Here is a 12421-nt window from a genome sequence, read left to right as displayed (position 1 = left end):
CGACTTGGGACACCTTTTATTTCTTGTTCGTTGGGGTAAGCGTTGAGCGTGACATTGCATTTAACATCAAAACATTGATTCTACCGTGAGACTTTAACTCACTGTCAAGGCACTTTGGGGCCGAACATCATCGCTGCATGTGGCAGGTCACATCCGGCCCAGACGGCACGTCGGCGATCCGAATTCCGTCCCGTTTCTCGTCGCGAAGAAGATCCGGGATCTAAACCGACACCTTCCTAATTCTTTCGCAGGTCTGCGTCGAGGATACGGCCCAGGAAACGGAAGCCCCGGAAGACAAGGGTCCGATCTGTCCCCCACTTCCGCCGCAGTACCATCCAGCAGTCTACAATGCGAAAACGTCACAGCCGCGGAAGACCTGCCTGGACTATGATCCCGGTCAGTATTCCAGCGGGATTATCCTGTCCCCGCGAATTTCGTCCCTTGGGATGAAAAGGATGAGGAAAAGTGGTGCGGGGCAATTTAACGCTCGGTTAAACATCCGCTGACGGTTTTTGATTCTCATTTTATTCTACACACTTAATGTCGAACATTTTATCCAGAGAGTTCGATTTACGAAGGCATCAATTTAGGGATTAATAAATTTACCGTCTCTTTTCCTCCCACCACACCCCACCATCCCCCACCCCACGAGAGACGAGAATCCCTATTTCCCGGAGGATTGAGTTCGTTATTTCTATCAATCCAGAGGGACTCACGGACATCCAGCAGCCGGTGATCCCGCTGCTGATGAACGCCGCAATCAACATTTCGAGGCCGATTCCACCTGTCGATGAGTACCAGTCTAATCCACCTCCGATACCTCCCCCGCCTGAAAAGTACTACGCAAGCACGGAAATACTAAAGGTGAGTCGAAATAGTACGAGCGGATTTTTTCCCGGGAGTTAAAACTCGGCGCAGAAATGAGGGTTGCGAATTTAGCGTTTTGGTAAAAAACTTCTTCACTTCGCGTTTGAAATTCTATGTTTACCAAATTCATGGAAATTTTATTATAGGCTTGTAGTTAATAGTGCATTATGTAACAAGGGAATAAACATTATATTTCCCGCAAATGCGGGAGAAAAGTGCTACTTTTTCCCTCAGATGAGGGAAAAAAGTCGAGAGTGGATAATATGCCACTTTTATCCCGTTTTTCAGGTAAAAAAAAGTTCACATTATGCTTGAATCAGGAATAAATATAATATAAAACCATACAGGCGAATATTTTTAAGGGCGTAAAGTGTGTCTGTTTAAATTTCCGTTAAGCAACGAAATTTTAGCTGAAGAAATGCAAGAGTCGCGACAATTATTCATACAAGGGAATAGAGACCAATCACTTCTGTTTACAGATAAAATATCGCGTGTCAGGATCTATATTTTTATTTAATTTTTTTTTAATTATTAATTTTTTTTTTTTTTTTTTTTTTAACAATATGTTAAAAGAGCAGGGTGATGGGGGTGAATTTAATATCCATAGAAGAGTTCGGCAATAAAAGTAACGCGTCGTCGGGGGGTAGAAATTTTTCATTTCAAACTATGCGGCCCGGGTTTTCCGCGGCTAATGAGAAACTGCAGCGGGAAAACGGAGTCCTCAGGTTACCCTGGAATTTCACAAAACTGTGAGGGTAAAAATTCGCCCCGGGCTGTTGCAGAGCCCCCTGCCACCCCTTCCGCCATCCCCGACGCCCCCGCCAAGCGCCAAGGCTTCGAGCAGCATGACGAGCTACAGTCCGGAGGACATGCTGACCGAGGAGGAGGACGAGGAACTCGGGATATTCGACTTCCCCAGGGAGCGGCTCAGCATCGTCGAGAACCTCGGGAACGGCACCTTCGGCGAAATTCACCTCTGCGAGGTCGACAGGTTCCCGGGGTTCGACGACGTCTTCAGGGCCGCTGGCAGCCACCTCGTTGTCGTCAAGTCTCTTCGTCCTGGCTCCTCCGAGACTCTCAGGTTCGTATTTATGCCGGGAGTTGAACTTTGATGTTTCTTCAAAGTTTGATTTATTTACTTCAAATTTCGTCACAAAGAAATTCGGTATTCTGCGCTTTCGGGAATTTTTAGATTCGGGATTTCAACCCTGATTCACTGTGCGAAATCGTTCTTTCGCTATTTTAGAATTTTATAGGAAATTTGGTAAGTACTGAAACCGGAGAAATTTCTCATCATGGTTATACCGTCTGTGTACCGCCCTTAAGGATGTACAGGATGTATGGTCCGTTCGAAAAAGTTCTGAAACAAAAACGAGATGAAACGGAGTTTCAACCCTTTCAGAATGGTTGTCCATAGCATTGGACATACATTTCAAAAATTTATAACCAAAGTTTTTGCTCGTCAGAATTTTTTTTAAGATATAAGTTTTATCAAGAGTTCCAATAACTTTCTGAAAAAAATATATATATATTTAACACTGTGTCACTTCATTTGAATATGTTTTCAACTATAAAAGTGCAGCTAAAGTGGTAAAAAAAAAAAAAAAAACGTGTGTAATTTTCATGCTCATTTATAATTTTATCAATTTTTGTCGTCACGAAAAAAGTATTCATGTTTCTAGGATAGTCACAAATGTTACGAAAAAAAATATATGTCAACTCGAAGCCTACTAATGCAAAGTTGTAAATGAAAAATGAAAAATCGTGCAAAATGAAGATCAAGAGATAGAAATCATTCATTCGATTCTTAAGAAATTGTTCGGTTTCAGTAGTCGATCAGTTTTAAAAAATATTTCATTCAAACACCTAATCCGAAGCTCGCTCGGTTGAGATTATTAACCGAAAATGACCGAGCAGCAGATCCTGGATTTGTGGGGAAAGGACAAGAGCTGAAGAAACCTTCAGGCCTCTGGGGTAAGATATCCTGAAATAAATTTCAGGGTAGAATTTCAAGAGGAAGCAAAGCGACTGGCGCGTCTCGCCGACTGGAACGTTTCTCGGTTGCTCGGTGCCAGCCTCGAGGACGATCCGATGTGCATAGTCCTCGAGTACGGAGAATTCGGCGACCTGAATCAATACCTGCAGAGTCACATAGCCGAAACGTCGAGCGTCCACACAGCCAAAACGCTGAGGTAAATCCGATATTCACCCAGATTGTCGGGGCGTCGAAGCTTATTTATCATTCAACGCCTTCCCGTCATCTATGATCAAGCCGATCCTCATTTGGCTAATTGCGATTACTGCGCCTTGAGTCACGTGACGCGACGTTTAATCACGTGACGGGTTCGATTGTTGCGCGTTTTCCAACGGTTTTTTAGATTTGATCAGAAATCAATGAAACAGTGATAAAACAGGCCTGCGAAACATAACCTTTAATTTCTTCGTAAAATATAAGCCTCTTCTTTTCTTTTAGGTATTTAGGCTTGTTGAATTAAAATATGCCGCTAGTTTTGGTTTTACAATACGTATCGATATTCATTTTTATACGATATACGACTTTTGAAACAGATTCTTCAACCATTTTTCATGAAAAAATTAAATATCGTGTATTTCAAACTGATTGTTTAGTTATGAAATGAACAGCCTTAGTTTTAAACAAAACTTAACCTCATCGCTGTCAGGCGAAAATGAGATTTTCATACCATTTTTATGTTGCAAAAAAATTTTCATAATCATCCTACAATTTTAGTAGTACAATTTCTGGAGTCACTGAATTCAAATCTGAACTCTGATTTTCAAAATTCAAAATGGCGGATCCAATATGGCGGATGCAAATTCGAAAAACAGTTTGATTCCGACGAAAGTGAGTACCTCCAAGGTTATCGAGGTCGCTGAATCCGAATCTGAAATCGGATTTTCAAAATTCAAAATGGCGGATCCAATATGGCGGATGCAAATTCGAAAAACAGTTTGATTCCGACGAAAGTGAGTACCTCCAAGGTTATCGAGGTCGCTGAATCCGAATCTGAAATCGGATTTTCAAAATTCAAAATGGCGGATTCAATATAGCAGATACAAATTCAAAAAATAGTTTGATTCCGACGAAAGTAAGTACCTTCTGGTTTTTGAGGTCGCTGAATCCGAATCTGATGTCGGATTTTCAATATTCAAAATTATGAATCCAATACGGCCGGAGGAAAATTGAGGTCCAAAAACTTTCCGGTATTACCAAGAAAACGGAAAAAAAATTCTCAAAAAATTGACGTGATAGAATTTTTTACATACTTTTTTCTTAGATTCGTACCTAATACCTACCAAAATTACTACTCACAATCAGTTTAGTCGGGAAAATCATCGCAGGCCTGTATAATTTCAACCCTCAGAATTTGTAATTTTATTATTATTATTATTTTGTTTTTTTATTTATTCACAAGATTGTCGTAGAATTTCGCTTCGATAAATATAATTTGAAATTGTACAATCAGAATCAGGGTAGATTTTTTTTTTACTCTTTATCGGTTCTGTCGTTTTCGAAAACTTGCCACAAATACATGCCCAGAGCTTTTAAGGGTAAAAAATGTCAGACCTTCTTTTCTCTTCGCTGCTCGTTAACATTCTAATCATGCCTGATTACGCGGATTACTGTAGACGTAAATTTTTACGAGGCACGTTGTCTCAGTGACCTGCAACGTAAACATCCTCCCCATCCCCCCATTACCCTCCCCATCCGACTAACCCTCACAGGTTATCCAATTTCTTGCAAAACCCTCCGCTCGTGTGTTTTTCAGCTTCGGTACCCTGATGTACATGGCCACCCAGATTGCATCTGGCATGAAGTATCTTGAGGAGATGGATTTCGTTCACAGGGATCTTGCCACAAGGTAATAATAATAATAATTTCACCAAATATGTATACATATTTAATTTCTAATTTTTTTCTTTTTTTTTTCTTTTTATTTTCACGCAAAGAAATTTCAATGTAAATCTTGTAGATAAATTGTGACCTAGCCTGGAATTTTTTTGCAAAACAGGTAACAAAAACAGTAAACAAAAACACGAGTTAGGTAAAAAAAAAGAGTAACAATTTTGTCCTCAATGGTAGGGTAGCAGTAGCTGTAGGGTAGAAAGGGCGAATTGAAGGGCGTATTGGAAATATATTAATATTTGTAAGTTTTTTTTTTTTATTTTTGACGTTAACGGGGCGGGACGTTTGACAGGTTCAGTTTTGGGGAAAAATAATTTACGAGGTTGAAAATGAAAGCGCAAGGGATTGTCGGCTTCTGTACCGCATGGCGCGCGCGCTCCGCGTTGATTAACTGAAAGTGCAGAGTCCTGAAGGGGTGGAAAAGGGGGGAGAGGGAGGAGAAGCTGGGCGCCGGGCGCTTGTGGTGGTGGTGGTGGTGGTGGTGGTGGGATCGCTTTATTAGAGTAGTCCATTGTTTTATCGCCACCCGATTAGAGCACGGCCAGGTGCCAGTTTCGTCCTGCAGGATATCCCGCCCCCGAAATCCTAGCCGCGCATAGCCGGCAGCGTGGCACGCCGGCACCAAAATGGCGTCGGTTGGTACCTGCAGGTCCGTTTACTCTTTAATGGAGGCACGTGTTCGAATTATTAACTCTAATCATAAACCCCGATTATAATTACCCCGTCGTTTGCCGTATAACAGCAGTTAGTTATACACGCTTGCTTATAAACGTATATTTATACGTGTGTGTCACGTGTTTATATAGGTATGTATGTATATACAAACACAGATTGTAAATCACGTAATACACAGGCACGCGTTTGGGAACATTAACACCGAACTACCGTTACTTACGCATTAATTGTTCTGATTTATCGAGGCCTAGCACGTGTCACCCTGTATAGGGAGGTTATACTCCTAAAAGGGGTTGCAAACACCCTTCGCGCACTTGGGACCAGAATTTTCGCATTGTTTGTACAGGGGATGAATTCCGTTGTCATTTTCTTGAACTGTTTAACGATTATATTCTACTTTTCTTGACAATTTGGAATTTTATGTATACGTATAATATACGTAGAAATGATTAACGATTTTAAAAAGTTTGTTTAGGTTGAAAAATAGATTCTGAAAAAATGAGGGTTCTAGGTTATTTGGAAGATCGGGATCGTTTGATTTTTCAATTTTTTAAAACGTTGTTTTTAATTTTGAATGAAATTTGTTGTAGCATTTGAATTATTGTTTCGTTAATGTGTCGTGGTGGATAGTGGCAAATTATTTTTTCTGTAAACCCTAATATATGTTTATTAGGGTGATCGTTAAATGCAAGATCATGTTGGATGGTCACAAATCGGCTCCTAGTGTAGAAAGTTGTTTTTTTTTTCTTTTTAGTATATTATGCAGAGTGTTTTAATTTAGTAAATTATTTTTCAACTATTTTTCAAGCCATGTGACGTCGTATTTTATTCTTATTTTTCAATCTTCGTTGAATTTCGAATCGTCGTTACTTTCGATTGTACAGTAAGAAGATGTGCAGGGAATTCCATTCTGGTGCTCAAAAATTGAGTCCAAAAAAAAAGGGCAGCAGAGAAACTCGGGGCTCGAGATAAAAATCTGAAAAAATTAGAGACTTGTTCTTTTTTATATTTGAAGCCGATCTGCGACCATTCAACATCAAAATTCCAACAAAAAAAAATCATTCAACGATCACCCTAATATACATTTCGGTGACAGTGGAACGAATCAGGGTTGTGCTGCTGCTTGCAGACAACTACAAGCGAACGGGGTGAAATACCAATTAGCGTTGCAGCTCGCGTAGAATTACGAAGTTTCGCGGATAGCGTGGGTATAATTGGATATGGCTAGGGTGTACCTGAAATGAGAGATACCTCAATTCGTTCGTCGTTCGGTTTATTCTACCTACCTACACATGTGCGGGAGTTTGTCGGCTCGATGCACCCTGGAATGCAACTTTTAATGCATACGCGATGCACGGACTGCACCACGTGATATTGTGGTTTGGTGCTACGTACGTATATATTAGTGTTCCAAAAAAATCTAATTTTTTTTTCTAAAGAACATTGAAAAATCGTTAGAGTATCCCTAAACCCTAAACCCTGTTAAAATAAAAGACGATTTTTCAATGTTCTTTGAAAGAACAAATGATTGACGATTTTTTTTTTAACACTAGTATACATACTAACGCAGCGATGCTCACAAGCTCGTTATCAACAAATGTTGTAACGAAGGTGTGAAATTTGTGATTCCGGGTTATTTCCAACTGCTTTTTCTCCAGGAATTGCCTCGTGAGTCGAGGCCATGGTATCAAGGTTTCTGACTTGGGACCAGGACGGAGACTCTATGCTGCAGACTACTTCCGGATCGACGATCGACCACCTCTACCCATCCGCTGGATGGCCTGGGAATCGTTACTCCTGGTAAATATCCTTTTGGTGTTTTATTCTTGGAAATTGGAAATTCACTTGGAAATCGAAAAAGTTGTTTTGATTCGTTGATATTAATTAGAAATCACTTCTCTCGATCTCCGGTTCACTGATCGGAAGTCATTCCCATCGATTTCAGAGCGTTGAAAACGATTTCCAGTGATCTTTACTGAAATTACTTAAAAAGCTGAGAAATTATAATTGAAAATCGATGGAAATTACTTGGGAAATTTAAAATCAACGCCAACACGTGACGTAACACAAAAATCAATACAGTTTTGAGGAATTGAAACGATTTCATTGATTTTCAATTGTCTTCAAACAATCCCTCGTTATTTCGATGAATATTTCACTCCTGCAAGTTCGTCATGATTTATAATTTAAAACGATTCGATTTCCAAGTGTTGAATTTATCGCGGTTTCCTCCAATGAATAGATCCCCCTCGGAGATCGTTGATCTCTCAAAAAACCTTCGATGGCGGACGATCACGAAACGCACTCCGGCCAAAGTCCGGCTAAACCTCGTCGAGCCGTTGCTCACAAATTGATCCGAAATGTCTGCGGATCTTCGGTCTGAGTAGAACGAAACAGAGGCAGAAAATGCCAGGGATTTTAATGCCCGAAGTTCTGGGGTTGATTTCCGGCGTATCGCGGGTGTCGCAATTTACGTCGAGTGATCGTCTCGGTGAAATTGAATTCGTCGTAACGCGATATTCGAAACTAACTAGAATTATTAGGCAGACATTCGCGTTAAAGAGGATCGAATGGAAACGAAAATTCGCTTTTCAAATCCTGCTTGAAACTTGAAAGGATGATCTGTAATCCATATTCTCTGGGTACCTTCCTCGAATTTTCGCGTTTTATGCTTTATATTATATTTATAGACTCCATCAACTGTACGGCTATATAGATATGCAATAAATGTATAATATAAGTAGGTATATATATATGTATGTATATGTATGCGAAAACTACCCCCGTGTTACATTTAGCATACATTTGCATACACAGGCTAGCTCGGCGCGCTTTTGCTTCAAATTGACTATGTCATTAATGTTTCATTACGGCCCATTATTTATCCAGAAAAGCCCATTACGGTGTTCTAATGAAACGCATCTGGCATCCGTGCATTAAATATAGATACGTATACATACGTGTGTCTACCTCACATGTAGGTAGGTCATTATACTTCCAACGAACGTCGGAAAATGATGAGAATAATTTTTACCGACTGTCGGTAAGGTTGTCACCTGATGACGTACACTATGCACGCATATTACAGATACTCGGAAGGACAAGCACATGTACACAGAGATAAATTCGTTAAGTTAGCCCCGAAACTCAGGCCTACTCACATGTAGATAGGTCATTATACTTCCAACGAAGGTCGGAGAGTGATGAGAATAATTTTTACCGACCGTCGGTAAGGTTGTCACCTGATGACGTACACTATGCACGTATATTACAGACACTCAGAAGCGCAAGTACATGTATACAGAGATAAATTCGTTAAGTTGGCCCGGAAACTCGGGACTAATTGGCGCAAGTTTGCGAAAGTATCAAGACTGTCGGGTAGTAGGAGGATGAGACGAGGAGGAATTATTTCCCCCGAGTTGATCCTCGAGTCGAGAGTCAAGGATGTTGTGGCCCTGGCTCTTGAACCCGCGGAAATTCCATATACTCGGTGGGAAACACCGCTAATTGATACTCCGCGTATAATTCAGGGGAAATACACGTCGAAGAGCGACGTCTGGGCGTTCGCCGTTACACTTTGGGAGGTCCTCACCTTCGCCAGGGAACAGCCATTCGAGGAGTTGCCCGATTACCGCGTCGTCGAGAACGCGACCCTCTTCTGCCAGGACAACGAGAGGCGGGTAAGTTTCGGGGGTCTGGGATACGGGGAAGCAAAAGATACGCCGGGGGTGCCGATTTCCGGGTAAACGGACCTTGAGGCGCGTCGAAAGTTGGGAGTGGAGAAGAATTATCCGTTCGAAAAATCAAGGATCCATCGAACGTAGTTTTTTTTTTTTTTTTCTTTTTACATATATAACGTAAAGTTGTAAGGAAAAAAATGTGACATAACCAGGGTTTGGACGTGCAACTGAGGTTCATTGACTTGAATTTAGTTGAAATGATTTTCTATTGACCTAACCTAACCTAACCTAACCTAACCTAACCTAACCCAAAGGGTTAATCACTACGCAAATCACTATGGCAGACACGGACCACGATTACGAAAAGTACGGGCAACTACATATATTACAAAGATTGACAAAAGATTGTGAAGATTACGCGAAAATTATACGAGTGAATTGCAAGTATTAGAAATAATTACAAATATTACAAAAATTCAAGAGACATCGAAGATTACAAAGATTACAAGGATTCCAAGAATCAGCGAGATAACGTGACGAATAGAAATAAAATGCAAAAATTACAAACGATTACAAGAGATTAATGAGATTACATGACATGCGTGAACTAGATTACAACAGTGATTAACCACTTGTTTAAACCATAAATTTCAGTTAAAGTAGCACAGTTACAAATTACGCTGAAGAGATCCTATTATCGAATCATTTCTACGATTAAAAAAAAAAAAAAAAACCAGCATCGTTTGATCGATTTTAATGAACTACGACACAATTCGTTCGTCACTGACCGTTCGCTCGGTAAATCCAGAATTTTTGAATATTTCGAGAAGCGTTTTACCTCCACTCCCCGATACTCTTGAAGCGCGAAGAATATTTGGTCCCGTTCACATCTTTGTAACGGGGGTTTTTCAGTTCGTCCTACTTCCGCTGCCAAAAAACTGTCCGAAGGAGATTTACGAGCTGATGCGTGAGTGCTGGCAGCGTGGTGAAAACGACAGGCCGACCTTCCGTGAGATCCACTTGTTCCTGCAGCGTAAAAACCTCGGTTACAGGCCGAACAACAACGTCACCTGATACAGAGAGCTGGAAGGCTGGAACCTGATTCGGCTTTCGATGATCGGAGAACTAAACGGCAACTGGATGCAGTGGGGATACCCTAACAATTGCCCCTAAGCTTTTAAAGGGGGCAGGACTGGACCAATACCTTGTATCCTAACCCCGCACACGAAATTCACCCCCCAATGATATACGTCGAGTCGATAAATACAGGGTGAATTCCTAACGACCGAATGGTCGCGTCTGCTAAAAGTTTAATGCGCATGCGCTAAAGTTCGAGAGCAATTGTTTCCCAGGGCAGCCAACAGTCGTGAAGGTAACCTCAAAATTAAAAACGACTGTCACCGACTAGTTTGAACACTCATTAGGTTACGTTCACGACGATTTTAGCGCATGCGCATTAGACTTTAACAGACGCCGGATCGTTCGGTCGTTAGCAATTCACTGTGTATATTATAACGTACGAAGAGATGCTCGAGGATCTACGAATACGCGGTTCCTTAGTTTTTTACTCCTCCTTCGATTATCCCGCGCAAAATAATCTGAGGCACAAAACCCACGCAAAATACACACCTGATTCACGCGATTAAAAAGTTCGATAAATCCGGTCATGCGAGCCGGTCATTTTCTCCGTCTGCAGACCTGATGAACACCGTTATTACCCTCATTATTATTGTTGTTATTGGTATACCATCCATCTGAGGGTTAATTACACCGAATGCGAAAAATTCGGAACAAACGTCGGACTATGTAATGCATGATAAATATATGCCCAATTTTTTTTTCTTTTTTGCTCCGTTTTTTCTCAATGATCGTCATTTTTTCATACTTTATTTATGCATAGAAATTTTTCTACCATAATCGATTTGTTCTTTACACGTGAATTATATCGCAGAATCTATGATAATGGATTCCAGTTTAAAAGCTGACAAAATGCTTAATCAATTGAGCGTAAAAGTATAAGAAACGAATAAATTTAATCGGTAAATAATCATTGCGAGGTATAATTGCATTATCCGATATAAAAAAACCGCTGTAGAAAAAGGAAAGGAAGAAGAATTGTATTGTAATAAGTTATAAGTAATTATCTAATTCTTAAGCTTCAATAATGCGCTTAGCCCGAGTGCATGAATATTTGACAATACCATGGTGGTTGCAGAATAAAAGGAAAAAAAAATAAATAATTAATTAATAAATATATATATATACATATATGACATAGTGTATATGAAAATATATATATATATATCTATAGTAAATATTATATAAAAATTGTTGACGAAGGAGTTAAGAGATTGGAAATTAATAATTAAAGAGCAACAAAAAAATTTTAAAAAAAATAAACAAAAAAAAAACGACGTTTACGAACGAATAGGTAAACACGTTTGGTAGTGGCGTTTAAAGAAAAAAAAAAAAAAAAAAAATGAAAAAACAATTGAAAAAAAGCGAAGGAATTATAAGAAACACTTTATAGTCGTAATGGGGGGAGGGGGGGGGGGGGTAAAATAGCTTAACAAGGCTTACCTTATACGTTTTATATTAAAACATTTTTACGTATACATATATACATTTAATTTGCAACGTGGTTTCGCATAAATAATTTAAATTTATATATATATATATATATATGCACACAAACAGACAAACACACAAGAACACACATACACACACGCAGAGCAACATATATATATATATAGGATACACGTGACAACAATAATTATATTAACATAAATAATAAACGCATACGTATACAATATACAATATATAGTACATGCATGGGTGAATACGAATTGGGCTTATAATAAAACGAATCCAAATATTGTTTAAGGCAGGTTTAAAAAAATTTTCTCGTTAATATACATATCTACAATCTACATGTATATACATATATATATATATATATATATATATATATATATATACATACGACAGGTAATTATGTAACGTATAATATCATATTATACATATATACATATACACAACGACCAAAGAACGAACCAACGACACGATCATTAATGATCGTGATTTAATTCTTCTACGATCTGTGCATAATTTGATTCCGTTATTAATTATTCATCGATTTCTTTCCCAAATTTCTCAATAATAATATTTTCAACCTTAGATGACACACGTTTTTCAAACACCCGTTTTCATTCCATTTCCGTACAAGTTTAAGGAGTGACGCTGGTAAAAACCAAAATATATATATATATATAAG

General features: G+C 39.3%; 1 protein-coding gene across 1 annotated transcript in view; it reads left to right on the top strand.

Moving 5' to 3' along the window:
* Positions 1 to 10407, top strand: part of LOC124404405 (discoidin domain-containing receptor 2-like) — a 113295-nt gene extending 102888 nt beyond the window's left edge. Inside the window, exons 11-18 of the mRNA XM_046878501.1 lie at positions 252 to 396; positions 707 to 864; positions 1650 to 1948; positions 2868 to 3059; positions 4656 to 4748; positions 7126 to 7267; positions 8998 to 9147; positions 10060 to 10407. Coding sequence (XP_046734457.1) covers positions 252 to 396; positions 707 to 864; positions 1650 to 1948; positions 2868 to 3059; positions 4656 to 4748; positions 7126 to 7267; positions 8998 to 9147; positions 10060 to 10221 — 1341 coding nt within the window. The 3' untranslated portion in view covers positions 10222 to 10407. The remainder of the gene's footprint in view (positions 1 to 251; positions 397 to 706; positions 865 to 1649; positions 1949 to 2867; positions 3060 to 4655; positions 4749 to 7125; positions 7268 to 8997; positions 9148 to 10059) is intronic.
* The last annotated feature ends 2014 nt before the right edge of the window (positions 10408 to 12421 follow it).

The sequence above is a fragment of the Diprion similis genome, chromosome 3 (assembly GCF_021155765.1).
Source record: "Diprion similis isolate iyDipSimi1 chromosome 3, iyDipSimi1.1, whole genome shotgun sequence".
NCBI lineage: Eukaryota > Metazoa > Arthropoda > Insecta > Hymenoptera > Diprionidae > Diprion > Diprion similis.
The sequence above is the reverse complement of the archived record's forward strand: the minus strand, read 5'-3'. Positions and strand labels throughout refer to the sequence as shown.